The sequence below is a fragment of the Periplaneta americana genome, chromosome 7 (genome assembly GCF_040183065.1).
Source record: "Periplaneta americana isolate PAMFEO1 chromosome 7, P.americana_PAMFEO1_priV1, whole genome shotgun sequence".
NCBI classification, from domain to species: Eukaryota; Metazoa; Arthropoda; class Insecta; order Blattodea; family Blattidae; genus Periplaneta; species Periplaneta americana.
The window spans coordinates 176,773,914-176,790,080 of NC_091123.1; the positions used below are offsets into that span (position 1 = coordinate 176,773,914).

At 32.9% G+C, this 16,167-nt stretch overlaps 1 protein-coding gene across 2 annotated transcripts in view; it reads left to right on the top strand.

Moving 5' to 3' along the window:
* Top2 (topoisomerase 2) overlaps window positions 1-16,167 on the top strand; it is a 100,622-nt gene that overhangs the window by 6,384 nt on the left and 78,071 nt on the right. For both annotated transcript variants that reach the window (XM_069831960.1, XM_069831961.1), the window contains exons 3-6: window positions 6,760-6,928; window positions 8,997-9,177; window positions 10,981-11,224; window positions 14,836-15,048. In XM_069831960.1, coding sequence (XP_069688061.1) covers window positions 6,775-6,928; window positions 8,997-9,177; window positions 10,981-11,224; window positions 14,836-15,048 — 792 coding nt within the window. In that variant the 5' untranslated portion in view covers window positions 6,760-6,774. The remainder of the gene's footprint in view (window positions 1-6,759; window positions 6,929-8,996; window positions 9,178-10,980; window positions 11,225-14,835; window positions 15,049-16,167) is intronic.

Here is a 16,167-nt window from a genome sequence, read left to right on the forward strand (position 1 = left end):
CAATACCGACCAGCCTCATGGTCTAGTGGTCAGAGCTTCTGGCTATAGTTCATGAGGTCCCGGGTTCGATTCCCGGTTAGAGCACAGGAATTTTTCCTTAAAGGGGATTATTCCTGTGTTCATCATGGTCTGGAATTTAGGTTAAGTTTAGATTTAAGACCTCTCCTGGCACCACATCATAATCATCCTATCACATCATCGGGGTAATATAACTCCGCCTTCCAGGCGCCCCAACCTCAGAAGTGGGTTACAACTAAGCCACAGCCAGGAGAGAAGACAGAAATGTCGAAAGGCAACCTGGTGGCATTGGATTAAAATTTTCAATACCAAATAAATAATTAATAATAATAATTTTGTTTGAACGATCATAATAATGGTACACTTTTGGTTCGCACTCCCGATGAAGCAAAAGCTTGTGGCTGGGAGTGGAGTTTACATCGAATAATGAAAAAGTAATATTACAAGTTTAAGCCTACACTAAAATAATTATTTAATTGTTTAATTTAAATAATAAAATATATGTAAGCAAAAGTAAAGTGATGAATATCAAAATAATAATACAAGAAATACAATGAAATTATATCAGGTAAAACACAGAAGATTCGGTTAACTAGAAAGTACAAATAATAAAGGGAAATGAAAAATATTAAATAATACGATTGTAAAATAAATGCAATAATATAATGGAGTAATAATTATTATATACATAAATGATATTTTAGTTTTAATTGATTTATTGAATTTTGAAAGATTGAAAGATTCCTAACTTATTTATTTTATTTTTTTTTTTCAAAAATTTCATGTAAAGAAAAAATGAAAAATAACAAAAGTGAATATATATATATATATATATATATATATATATATAATCAGTGTTTAAAATGAATTGAAGTGCTTGCTTTTTAAATAATTTATTATTGGAAGTTGCTAATTTTGAATATTTTTAATGAAGTTATTATACAATCTCGGGCCGAAATTTCAGGCATGCCTTAGTCCTGCTTCAGAATTGCATTTGGGTTCAAACAAAGGACATGATATAATTTGTCTTCTTGTACTGTAACCATGGTCATGATAATTATTATTATTGTTTTTGTGGTAGTATTTTAATAGGGTATATATGTATATTTGTTTAATATTCAGTACATTGAATTTTTTGTATATGAGGCATGTATGATAATCCATTTTTTTCTTAATACATATTTTTATTATTCTCCTCTGTAATAATATTAATGGCATGAGTGAAGACTTCATTGCCCCACCCCATCCTATAATGCCATATTGTAGGATAGAATGAACTAGACTCAGATATATTTGTCTTATGGCCAGTTTGTCCAAGTAATGTTTAATTTTGCTTAACGAATGTTAAATTAACAGTCTGTTTATTTTTAACGCTTTGTTAATGTATTTTCCATTTGTTCAACATAATTTTGTTTAAGATAACCAACACTTAAGTATAACGTCTGTTAGCACTATTTTAACTACTCAACAGCAGTTGGTAATGATGCTACACATGTAAGACAATTTTTGATTGGCTAAAGAGTAATTTGTGAATACACACAAAAGCTGCCCTAAATAAGGGTTCGATAGATCGGCCTACTAATCAATTCATAAAGAATAATAAGTAAACAAAACAATTTTGTGACACTTTGAAAGAAAAAAAAAACATTAAGATAAATGATAACAAAACATAGGAAATCATTTACAATAAAAATTTAAATAAAAAATAAAATCTTTAAATTCTATATTATAGAGTGAGTCATGAAACTTGCATAAAATGACAACCTGTTATAGTAGGCCACGCTCCATAAACAAACAGTTGACAAATAAAAGTTTTAGGTGACGTGCTGAATAATAATTACAAAGTAAGGTTATATTTCCTCATTGCTATTATGGATACGAAATACGAAAGAAATAAAATAACACTGATGTATTTAAACAGTCCAAAGTATTTTTTAAATGTTTAAATGTTTTTTTTAAACCTCAATCAGGCCACCGAAGTTGATATTGAGAAGAAGTCCATATGTGAACCTTGTCTGCCGTATCTTTCTCAAAAGCACAACGTCCCTCTTAAACAATGGTCCGTCATTGGTTTGCTGTTTGGCAGTAGAGGTTCAATCACAAACTTCACGTGGAATTATCTTAAGAAACTTCACATTCCTTTTGATTATGTAATGTCTGTCCTTATAAATATTATCAAGGATTCTCTTCAAATATTACATCTCTATTTCAATTAATCAACTTATATTTGCCTTCAACAATTAACTTTCTTTTTTCTCTAATGTATCACACCACATTATATTGTACATGTTTATTATATTCAGGACCCTTGTGGTCACTCAAAATTCTTTGAGCTGATGTCTATAATTTAGAAATTTATTATTACCAGTCATATGTTAAACATTCCCTACAAAGAGACACAAAATATTAATTTCGCAACTTCTGTTTGAACAGCTGTGGAGACATCGGCCATATTTAACTGTTAAAAGAGTTAACTGCCCGAAATCCTACATTTAAAATTAACAAACTGTTAACAATCTGTTAAACTAAACTGGTGTTGAAAACATACAATTTTATTAATTAACACACTGTTTAGAGTTTAACAGACGTTAAATAACTAACACACTGTTTAGAGTTTAACAGACGTTAAATTTTGTAACAATACTTGGAAAAACCGGCCATTAGTGTTATTTTTTCCATAAAATGTCTTAGTAGATTAGAAAATAACTGTGTCCATGTGTAAAACTTCTCAAACTACTGAAGAATAACGTCATTGCCTTTATAATAGCGATACTGTTAAGCGAAAATAAACTTTTTAAGATATAATTTTGCCAGAATCTCTTTTTCGATTTCCGTCTCACACTAACCTTTACGTCTCGTAAAATGTTATTTGAAGAAGCAAATCTAAGCATAGAGCAATTACTATCAGCGAACAGCTTGGCCCTTGTTAGGTTCATCAATTATATATACAGTAAAACCTCTCTAAAACGAAATGCAATTGTTCCAGATTCCCCCCCCCCCCCCACAGGTTTTCGTTTTACAAAGGGTTGAGTTTTCGTAAAACTAAGAATAGACTACTGCAATATGCTCACTGTAGGAAGAAGACAATGAAGAAATAATTTGAAATAATAGTTACTACAGTACATGCAAAGTGAATTTTATTTTCATAACTAGCCGTACCCGTGCGCTCCGCTGCACCTGTTAGAAATAAATATAAATTAATTACATAATTAAAATAGGACGTTTGATCCAGGGAACATCCATGTTTGATAGAAGGATAAATCGTTTAATATGTTAATTTAAATTGTATTTAAATAATTAAAATGCAGTCTAATAACATTATAGCATTATGTCCATCTAGAGAAACTACACTTTCCAATGGTGAAATAATAATTAATTATACAAATCGGTTAAGTTAGTTTTCGATATTACTTCATACAAAGACAGAAACATTCTCTGTAGGCTATGTTTCATAGCTTTCGATTGTTGTTGTTCAAGGCCCCTTATAGACGTCATTTTTTTTTTTTTTTTCATTACACCGCCCTTGATGGCATTGTATTTTAATTTTAAAACTCATTTATCTCATTAAATATCAGTCCTATCAAAATTTTGCAAGGAATAAAACTTATCGGAAATAATTTTTAAAGAAACTTTTGTTATGTAACATATTTCACAAAAATCAATAATAAGCGATATATTTCGATTTATTTAATTCAGGCCCCCTTATAACCTCCCTTTTAAATGATGTATTTTGAGTGTCATATAGCCTAAAATCTAAGTTACAGCGAACTTAATGTATATTCCAATTTTCATATAAATCGGTTCAGCCATTGAGTGAAAAGGTAACAAACATCCAGACAGACAGACATACAAACAAAAATTTCAAAAAAGCTATTTTCGGTTTCAGGGTGGTTAATTATATATGTTAGGACCAATTATTTTTGGAAAATCGAAAATTACCAGGAAAATTTCGGCTACATATTTATTATTAGTATAGATTATTATTAACGTACGTAATTGCAACCTCTCTCTGCACCCTAGTTTCTTGGCCCCCACATTTCTTTTAAAGTGCACTGCCGCGAATTTTTTTGAAGGGAACGTTGTAGGATTTCTTTCACGTCCTGCATCAATTCAGAGTGTAAATTGCGCTCGGTTGTGTAATTGAAGTTGTGTTTTGTGGAAAATAGGCCTAGATTAACTTCACTTTAGATAAAACAATCCTTGGATGGCAGGTAGCAATGGCTAAAAACAGTATGACCTTGATATTTTATTGCTCCATTAAAAGAATGAAGCCACTCTTCGATAATAGAACTGGTCATTTAGGCTTTTTTATTAATTCACACAGTTTTACTTTATTCACACTGTTACTTAACACTGTATTGGCATATTAACACAAAACTCAGAATAAATAAACGGAAATGTGAAACTAAATTGACACTACACTACAATTCTCAGTTTTATTCCACTCGCACTGTCCTTTATCACTGTATTGGCTTCTTAGCACAGAACTGAGAATAAATGAACGAAAATGCAAGAGGGTTGGAAGAAGTAACGGTACAGGAGGTCAGTAACCTGCCCGGGTCCTTGACAATAAGCACAGAATAGTGACATGGTTACAGAAGGTTCACCCCAACACCTGACAAAGAATAGCGGAAGTCTCCCAGATCATTGCATGTACAGTCGCACAAAAAGTTGTGCCATGCTTCATACAGTATTATTGCAAAATTAAAAATTGGATTGATAGAATTTAGCAACAGTTACACTTAAAATTATCTGTTCTAGTCAGTTTTTTTTTATTTATTTATTTTTTTTTTAAACCTAAATGGTGCCCAAAAATGATTCCATTTTCGCGTTAGGCAATTTTCCGTTTTAAAGTATTCCTAGTGGCTTGTGCAGCAAATACTGCAAACTAAGTCCGTAAGAAGTTCAAATAAAAATTGCTCAGATTTATTTTCAATGAAGAATACCAGACATTTTGAAAGTTATTTGCTCCCATAATAATGAAACATACTCCCTCTGAATGTTTTTTTGTATGACAAATACTTTTCCTTGAACCTATTCATCTTCAGTTCTTGAGTTTCAATGCGAAATAGCAAGTAACAATATCAGGACGATCAGCGAGTTTTTCATGTGGAAGTAATGCAGTAGCTATTTCAGGTCATTGCGGATTGTAGGTGAAAGTTAAGAAAATGTAAGGTTTGTCATGCTTTGAACAAAAGACTTAGCATCTTGGTATAGCTGCTGCATGTTTCGTGAACTACCCTGAAATGTAGAGGGCAGAATCACTTTTTCCCACTAAGAGATCTTGCTGAGGTGATCAAGAGACTACAAAATCTTGTAGGCCAGTAAGTAATACCTTTCGGTCTTTTCTTAGGAATTGTAATTTTTGTGCTTCCTCCAGACAATACTGATCTACCAAATACTGCTGGATTAATTTGTGTAATAATGAATGTTATCCCGCATATTTTCTGTAATATAGGCTGTTGTGAGGAATCTATTGCTGAGATGCGGAAAATGAGGTAAATGATATGTCAGAGTTATAGAATCTCATATGCGCCCTAAATAAAATTGTCCATCGTAAATCGTTATCAGTTTCAGTGTTTCATTCATTGCTGGTTGCAGGAAATGAACTTACTCATCACGGTAGCAAGAAGTGAAATGGCATGCTATTTTCAAAATCTGTTTGGCAGCGATCACAAATCTAATCGATTAAACCAAAGAAATATGAAATTAATTTTGATGTACTTTAAAGACGCAGCTAAAATAGGAAGCATGACTCAGTTACTACCGAGGAAAATTAGAGAATCAGACATATAAATATCTATATCACACTGCCATTAAATATATGAAAAAGACCCACACCACTTGATTAATAACTATAAAAGTATTTCATTTTTAATAACAATATTGTTACCTTACGTAAGTTTTACAGTTTTCAGTAACATATATATAGCCGTTACTCAGTAAATTATAGAAGTGAAGATCTGATATAAAATATTCTTTCTCTGCGTCTACTTACATAAAGCCCCGAAAGGTTTCACTTTCGTATCAGCATTATGTGTTGCATTAACTATAATAATATTTCATTTTTAATGGTAGTAAGTCATCATACATTCTTAAGATTTGTAGTTCTTAATATCTAATACACAGCTGTACTCGGAAAACTACAGACCAGAGAATCAGACCTGTAAATTATTTTTTATACATTATCAAAAAATTACACAAATGAAGATCGACATATTGGCATTATGATGTGAAAGAATCTGAGCCATCTGAACTCTATGTCAGCAGTCCTGTGGGTCATGGTCTTCGTGTAATAATCTATTGTTTATTGTAATGTGTGTTTTTTTTTTATTCTGAAATGCAATTAATTAGTTCTCAAAACTGACGAAAGATGGATTTTGGAAAATAGGAAAATGATTTAGGAAAATTGACATTTCACTGAAAACTACCATTTTTCGGAAAAGCTTTGGGTTCCAAGCTTCAAAATGAGGGGTCATTTATTAAAATCTGTTCAGCCGTTTTCCTGTAATTTCCATTACCAGTTCAAATTATGTATATAGATTTTACATAGGAAATCTTTCCGTTCACAAATTTATTTTTCGTTTGTACAGGTTTCGTTTTTATTGAGTGTACGTTTTAACAAGGTTTTACTGTAAAATGATTCAATGTAACTACTTTTTGTGCTTCTCTCCCTGAATGTCACTGTTGTATGGGGTTAAATGACTTCTAGAGAATAAAAATGTGTATGTTAAATTCTAGGATTTCATATCCATCATGGCAACGGAAGTTGCAAATGGTCAGCTGCCGGGGACATTGGGTGGAGATGTTGCTCCAAAGAAGCCTGCAAACAAGAAGCTCACAGTTGAGAAAATTTATCAGAAGAAATCTCAACTGGAGCATATTTTACTCAGACCAGATACATACATTGGTAGGTACACAGGTGCTGCTATTATATGTATTAAATTTTGTCTGAGATAGGAAAATCTGTCTGAAGTTGAAGTTGTCCTGAATGGTGAAATGCAGTAAAAAATTAACAGTTTTTTAATATATTTTTTTAATAAAGCCAATGGCAGTCCACATCATTTCGAAGTGAATAATCATTATAAGGGGTGGAAGTGAAGTAGCCTTGCAGATTTCGAATATGTTGTATGTAACAAAAAACTATAATATCATATTGGTGGAAAGTAGAGTTGGGTCAATTCGTGAACGAATCGTTCATTCGAACGACTAATAATAAAGAATCATAAGAATCGATTCGTGATATCAACGAATCGTCGTTCAAAAGAATAGTAACGAATTGACATGGTATCGTAACCCACGATTCTATTTACTTGTTTGATGTAACCTGTCAGCAGACATTTCCGAACCGTGCCGAATGCTCCCGAGTGAGAGTGAAATCAAAATACTGCATTTGTTAAGTATGGAAAATAATGAACACAAATCTGAAATGTGCATAGTTATATATAGATGTAATGCAAAAAATGTACTTCGTAATAAGGTTCAGTTGATAAATTATAATTTAGAAACATTATCTTGGGTAATTTTGTAGATTAATGGAGGTCATGCTGAATGGTTCCAGCCAATGAGAAAGAGACAATCCAATGTCTCGCCTCTTATGCCATCTATGCGAGAGATGTAGAACGTTTTTGTTCTACGTGTGGTTTGCAAAGGAAAGTGTCCTGTAAGTCGTTCGTTGACGAATCGTTGGAATTGCAGAGTAGGAAAAATCGTGAACTCGTTGACGATTCAAAAGAATAGTTGGAATCGCAGACTGAGAAGAATCGTGAACGAATCGTTAGAATCGATTCGTAATGTATGATTGACTCGTTGGAATCGACTTCTGAAAAAGAATCGTGTTGCCCAACTCTAGTGGAAAGTCACCTCGTCGTCATTCTGGAAATGCCTGCCACGCAATGGTTTCTTCATCCGAGGAAAGAGGAATAAGTCACTGGGTGCCATATCAGGAGAATTCACGTGGATTCACCACTGCCGAAAACAGCGAAGACCCAACCATCATCGGGTGATGCTGAGTGTTTTTTGGGACATCCAAGGTGTGGTGCTGAGAGATTATGCTCAGAAAGGGCAAACCATCACAGGAGCATACTACCGAAATCTCCTGACGAGGTTACGGGAGGCTATCAAGACGAAGCGTCGCGGGAAGCTGTCCAAGGGGATCCTTTTGCTTCATGACAACGCCCCAGCTCATTCTGCACAGGACACAGTCACACATGCTGCTTCTTTAGGCTATCAAATTTTGCCTCACCCCCCCATATTCTGCTGATATGGCACCCAGTGACTTCTTCCTCTTTCCTCGGATGAAGAAACCATTGCGTGGCAGGCATTTCCAGAATGACGACGAGGTGATTTTTGAGGTGGAACGTTTCCTGAACAGCCAAAATGCAGACTTCTACAACCAAGGCCTCCACAAGTCATCCATCATTGGGAAAAATGTGTTGCGTTGAAGGGTGAATATGTAGAAAAGGACTAACACCATCACCAAGTTTCATGGTCGCAGCTTCATTTTTTCGAGGTGATAATTAAAACTTTATGACTACCCCTCGTACATTGTGTTCAATTCTGTGTTGTGTAAGTTTCTCCATTCTCCTGTAACTTCATCCTTGTGTAAGTTTCTCCATTCTCCTGTAACTTCATCCTTGCTAGCTCCAAATATTTTCCAGAGTACCTTATTCTCGAACACCCTTAACCTCTGTTCTTCTCTCAAAGTGAGAGTCCAAGTTTCGCAAGCGTACAGAACAACCGGTAATATAACTGTTTATAAATTCTAATGTTCAGTTTTTTTGGAAGCAGACTAGATGAGAAAAGCTTCTCAACCAAATAATAGCAGAAACAACACTGTAACAAATCTGACTTAAGCAAAATAAGTGCTTTGTATGGGATAACTTACGTTCATAGTATCTGTGATGTTTTATTATTCTTATAGTGTGTTTAATTTTGTTCTCTTTAGTGTATTACTGTATTACATAATCTGCTTTCAGGTTCTGTGGAGCCTGTTACGGAAATGATGTGGGTGTACGATGAAGAAGAAAAGACTATGGTTCAAAAGGAAATATCTTACGTTCCTGGCCTTTACAAGATCTTCGATGAAATTCTCGTAAATGCAGCTGATAATAAACAACGAGATGAAAAAATGGATTGCATCAAAATTGAAATATCTGCGTAAGTAGTTATTGTAGTTTTATTGTTGCTATCCACATTTAGAGGTATCCAAATATGTCACAATGAGGTGTTTCTGAACGTATTGTTAACTGTAAGTTCCAGATTTTCATCATGCCAAGATTGCGGGTTCGATCCCGGGCCAGGTCGATGGCATTAAAGTGTGCTTAAATGCGACAGGCTCATGTCAGTAGATTTACTGGCATGTAAAAGAATTCCTGCGGGACAAAATTCTGGCACATCCGGCGACGCTGATATAACCTCTGCAGTTGCGTCGTTAAATAAAACATAACATTTTTCTTCATCATGATCATTACAGCACAGACAAGTAGGATTATCAGAGATGTGAAATTGGTGTAATGTGACCTGTTGTGGCTCATGTTCAAAATATTTGAACATGTCTGGGCAAGTTTTTGTACATTTCCAGGTCATTTGGTTTCTTTTGTACGGACTAAAATTTTTCCTTTGTCAGAAGAGAGCCAATTGTTGATCCATAGGTTTGTAAAATGAGACTTTACTGAAGCAAAAGCACTGGATAGAGATATCACTTCAAGAGGTCTTGGTTGCAAATATGTTGCCTGTTTTGCAATATTATCGACTTTCTCATTTCCAGGTGTACCACAATGACTAGGTATCCATTGAAATGATATTTTTCTTTTTGGAGTTCTTTTAGTTTACTTAGTTGTTTCTGAATTGGAATAATTCTATGTGCATATAGGTTTGGTACATTTTTAATTATATTAAATATAGCCCCCTTGGAGTCGGTAATTATGCAAATAGATTTTTCAGAAATTTGAGTAACACACTGAAGAGCAGCATCAATAGCTAGCAATTCAGTGTCAAGACTGGAGGAGGATGAACATGGTATGAAATAACTTTCTTGATATTTTGGAATATAATACCCTGCTCCTGATGTTCCATTATTAGGATTTAGAGATCCATCTGTATAAATGATACAGCACTGAGAAGTTTCGTCAGTTTTGTGTGAATTGTTATAAGCTATAGCTTGTATAGCTGCTTTTGAGTCAAGCATTACAGATTTCAAAAATTTATGTATTTGAAGTAGATTGGTGGTTACTGCATTTTTAACCAATGTTGATGCACTTCGCCATTATACTTACAATTAATGTAGCTAACTTAATTGTTATAACCTCACTGGTAGTATGATTTTGTTAGAGAAGTGGAGTAAATTCAATTTATGTAAAGACGATAATTCAATAAAAAAAATGCACACAGTAAAAATAAAAATAAACACATTAGTATACATATTAGTATTAGATTACAATTAAGTAGGATTTACATAATTAAACCAGAAACCGACAATTGAATAAAATGTACACAAAAAAATATATTAATAATAAAAAACAACACAGTGGGATACATATTGGCGTTAAGTGATAAATAAACACGATTTAGATAATAAAAATAAGAAACAAAAAAATAAAATAAATACAGTGGAACACATTCCATTAAATATTTGCAACGCGTTAGGTCATAAGATATTTTTTTAATTTACATTTAAGGGAAATTAAAGTTCGGCAGCCCTTGACTTCAGGCGGCAGAGAATTCTAGTGACGAGAAGTAGCAACAGTGAAAGATGAAGAATAAAGAGATGATGTGTGCAGTGGTATTTCTAGCGTGTTATCATATTGTGACCAAGTATTTAAGTTATGATACCGAGAAAGATTGTGGAATCGGACAGATAAGTAAGAGGGAGTAGAGGTGTGCAAAATTCGGTATAAGAGCGTATATAGTATTATCTTGTTTTTAGGTAATAAACGTAATTTTTTCTTTCTCATATTTCAGTCAGAAAAATGAAATATCGATCTGGAATAATGGACAAGGAATTCCAGTGACAGAACACAAGGAAGAAAAAATGTATGTTCCTACCATGATCTTCGGCCACTTGCTGACATCCTCCAACTACAATGATGAGGAGGAGAAGGTTACAGGAGGAAGAAATGGCTATGGTGCTAAACTGTGTAATATATTTAGTACTATGTTTACTGTAGAAACAGGAAGTAAGGAATACAGACGCAGCTTTAAACAGGTTTGTAATTTAATTTAATTCAGTTCAATTTTTAGGTTAATTACAATTTATATGCCATAAATTAGGATAAGGTTACACTTCACCACTTTTGCTGCAGTTGCAAAAATTGCAACAGGAGGCAGTGTGCTTGTCACAGAAGACACTGGTTTTGCAGCCTCAGTTTAGCCGCATCTTCTCAGCTCTCTTGAGAATGAGATGCATCTCGTTATCCAGGAACGTGCACAATACTGATAGTCTTTATTGTGGGCCTTATTACATGTTTCAGCAGGATATGATCAGGAAAAGAGGGCCATTTATGAACCTTGTATTCCCTACCTTAGTGTCAAATATAACATCCCTCTCTTCAATCGGTCAGTGACAAGTTTATTTTTTGGTGCTCGGAGTTCTTTACCAAAATTTACAATTTTAAACAATTATCAATATCATCTTTTGTTTAGGTGAGGGGTTTGAACTTTTTTTTCCATAGCTGTTGTCACAATCAAAAATTAAGACACAACGTTTCGAAGGGTGGTTCTCCCTTCGTCTTCAGATGGAAGGAAGGAGAGAAGAGAAAAAAATCTACTGTCGGGATCGTTACATACAGCTATTCTGTATGACTGATCATGGACTGTATGACTGGTCATGGAAAAAGTCCAAACCCCTCACCTAAACATTAACGATCCACCATTGCTTTCCAACCCCTCATTTAGATCAATATCATTTTTTGAAATTCAAAAAATCATCTCGGAAATTCTTAAAGATTCCCTGCAGATTATACAATTTCATTTATACCACTCACATGGCCTTAATTAAGGATATGCTAATTTTAAATAAAATCTTTATTTATAAGTATACTTTTATAGTCATCTTCTAAGATTTCATTTTATAATTGGTAATCAATGGTGCTTAACTATTACATTTTATTTTTATAACAATATTCATATTTAATTAATTATATTTTATTTGCTATTCATTTCCGGATCATTGTGGTTATCCTTAATTAAGACCGGACGAGTTATTTTTCTCTCGCTCTTCTAATTTTCAGTCTGAATATTTCTTTGAAGTGAAATATTATAACCAAGGAAAGAAAGTTCATGCCTTAAAAACGTGAAGAATATGTATCTATTTATGCCATAAAAATAGATAAATATGCATTATCAGTCTGAGATTATTTTAACAATAATAAGGTATAGGTAACTTACGTTTAACCTGTGGATTTTGAAGTGCTTGCCTCATTACTGAATGCTCCATTTATGCTGTTACAGTTCACAACTAAGCAGTGACATATGTTTTCTGTTGTCTGTTAGCATAGCTTTGTAGCGCGAAAAACTTTGTTCAACGTCACAAGAAGTAAGAGGGGCTTGCACAAAAGCTGTGAGCTCTTCTATAGAAAATTTTGTTGGTTTTTGGGGTGTTTTTCCTTCGAGAATATCTTGAATTTCTTTAAGTTGATAATAGCCAGGGTTTTTGGTAAGAATATTTGCTGTTTTCTCGTTCACTTTATCTCCTACATTTCCTGGAACTGATGTTAAACTGGATATTGTTCTATCGAAATCTGCTAAAGGCTGCAGTAAAGGAATACCAATTGCTAACTTGAGAGGCTCCCTATGAGGGCGTCATCGTTATGTTCAAAATTCATAAACATAAATTAGTCATGTTTATGAGGTTACACACTTTTAAAAATGAGGGAAACACAAATAAACATACATAATATGGAATTTCCCTGCATTAATGTTGAAATATGATGCTTTTATAAATAAAGGCAAAATGTGCACTTTTATGCACAATAAAAGTAATATCATTGTATTCAGAAATTTGTGATTCACGTAGATAATCTTTCAGCATATTCACACAACGATAGAGAGCAAATATGCAAATGCATGAACTTCCTTTCCCTAATTATAACATAACTATAAATGTATGCCATTCCATTATTTATAATTTGTTAAACCTCTCCAGTTCAAAGTAAGAACATTAATTTCTTAGATGGGCCTTATTATCCCCATTTAGGCCTACCTTATTAAATTTTCAAGCACCGTACTGTATGTAAGAAAGTTTTGTTATGCCGTAAAAAAAGAAAAAAATCGTATTATTCGTGTTTTCAGTTATCTGTGCAAATTTGGTGATTAGCCCAGATAATTGAGAGTTTGCTGTATTTTTATTTTGTTGAAAGTTATGAAGTATGAGCTAAGCCATGGTAAGAATAAACATGAGTATATAGTATATACTGGACTTTTTTTTTAGTAAATACTCTTGTTAGTAAGAATAAAAACATTTGAGTACCTACTCATTTTTGATTACATACTCATAACATGGAAGCATAATAGAATATACTCAAGTGTCCATCTTGTACAGAATATATACTCATGCTTGATAAGAATAAAAGCTAGTATATTCTCATATTTATAAGTTCGTTCTTATGTTATTCTGAGTATGGTTTGTAGCAGGCTCAATTCTGAATATTTGTTGATTTATGTTCAGTTTGAAGTTAAATTAAAAAGAAATAGCATAATTTATGAACAATGTAGTGCCTCGTGGAAAAATATAGAAAAAGACGTGAACTTCAGAAGTCTTTAACGCTTCATAAAAGTGAATGTGAAATTGGTTAAACACGTATTTGTTCTTCATAAAAAAACATAACCTATAAGAATATGAATGGCTATCAAATTATACCCATAAGGTTAGATTGTATTGTTACATATAATTAACAATTACAGTTTATTTTTGTAAAATTTGAATTGCAAAATGCAATTACTTGTAACTTTAAAATTATATACAACTGCTCCATAATAAAAAAATATAATTAGCATAACTGGAATTCTAGAAATGGATTGTAATCTCTATCCAACATCCCGTAATGACGATTTCCCAGTACTATTTTCTTGTTTTCTGCTTTATTAACGTCACTTACCTGATTCACTCTCTCTTTCGTATTTATTTACTTATTTATTCATTCATTCATTTATTTAATTAATTTATTTATTTATATCTTTATTTATTTAATTTATTTACTTAATTATTTAATTAATTTATTTAATTACTTATATACTTACTTAATTCGTCTAATACATTTATTTATTTTATTTATTTATGTATCTATTTATGTAATTTTTTTAAGCAATTAATTTTATTTAATTAATTTATTTTATTATTCATTTTATTAATATACTTATTTAATTAATTATTTATTTATCCATTATTAAAATTTACAAAAAGCAAAACATAAAGCACTACAACATGCAGATAGCATGTGAAAGTCTATAAAAAAAACTGAGCATCACGGTGCAATGTGGTCAAAGAGGATAGGTAACATGAGTATATACTAACTTTTAAATGATCAAGAAGGCTGTTGAGATGAGTATATCGTGTTAGGTAGAATGTGTTTATTCTTACGAAAATGAGTATGTTCTAGTGGTTACGAGTATATAATCACAGGAAATGCTTATACTCATAAGTATAAACCTTGAGAAAGTACTTAAGCTTTATTCTTACTACCCAAGGAGGGAGATTCGTGTTAAATTGATTCTTTTCTAAATTTTTAAAGTATTATTGAGTATTGCAGTGTTTTAACGGCTTGAACTCTTAGTTAATAAAGTTAATTTCCTTCATTTGTTTTTTTGTGTAACATGAAGGTCTGGGGAAGCAACATGGCTAAAGCTTCAGAGCCAAGAATTAAAGATTTTTCGGGTGAAGACTTTACAAAAGTCACATTCCAACCTGATTTATCGAAATTCGGAATGGAAACGCTGGATAAAGATACTGTAAGTTTGCTGTCGAGAAGAGCTTTTGATGTAGCAGCATCAACTCGTGGAGTTAAGGTGTACCTCAATGGAACCAAACTTCCAGTAAGTTACTTTGCATTGTGTTTACATCATCGCAGTTAAGATATATTTTATTCAGAAACCATTGTAACAAAACAACATTTCTTAAAATACAGAGTAAAAGGGACAATTCACAGAGAGAAAAAAAGTAGGTTCGGTTTTACTGTAGATCTTCTCCAGACATTCTCAGCCCTGGATATTTAGGTTTAAAATGTCCAGATTAAGGTAGAGCACACTGCTAGCCAAACAGGTAGAGGATCGACTTTCCATGCTGGTAACCCGAGTTCGAATCCCAGTGGTTCCAAGTAGAATTTGTGGTGGACAAAGATAGTGGTGGTAGGTTTTGCATTCCAACATTTCTCCATTAATCACTGTCATAAAGTGGTGCTACATTAAAAGAAACAGGAAAAAAGAAGTAAGGCTTTACCACGTCACACTTAGGGTCGTATTCATAGACGAGACTTTGGACCAAAGTTGACTTTGGAAAGTACAAAGTCACCATTTCCCTATTCACAGTGGACACTTTGACGAAAGTAAACTTCAATCGTGACTTTACTTCGAAGTCGCCGAAAATCTAGACTTTGACTTCAACTTTGTTCGTGGGCAAAAGAAAAATTACTGATATATGGGAAATTGTTGAATTTTCTGAGAATATTGAAGACATCCAGGAGATTTCAAATCAAGGTACAGATTTGATAGATAGTATTAAAAATCCTCTCCATGTTTCAACTTTCATTGATCAATAATCAAAGAGAATTATCTGTTCCACCAATAAATAATACAACTTATTTCACCGCGATTTTACGCTATAGGTAAGGATTAATAGCTCAATATTGATTCTTACTATTTAATTTTATATTATAGGTTATACAGTTGGAAATGCAGTTAATTTATAATCGTTGCGGTCGTCATAATGTTTTCTGCATATTGATTTCAGATAATTTTAAGTAGTTTCTGCTGACATGCAGGGAATAACTCTGCCAACTGTCAGCAGTCTTTCATAGTCTGTCATTGGTGGAATCTTAATCTTCCATGTCTTCACAACAAAATTATTTTACAATGAAATATTTTCAGGGCTTAATGTGAACCTAACATAACTACAACAGATGTTTTATTCACAACAAAATTCTTAACACGCAATAC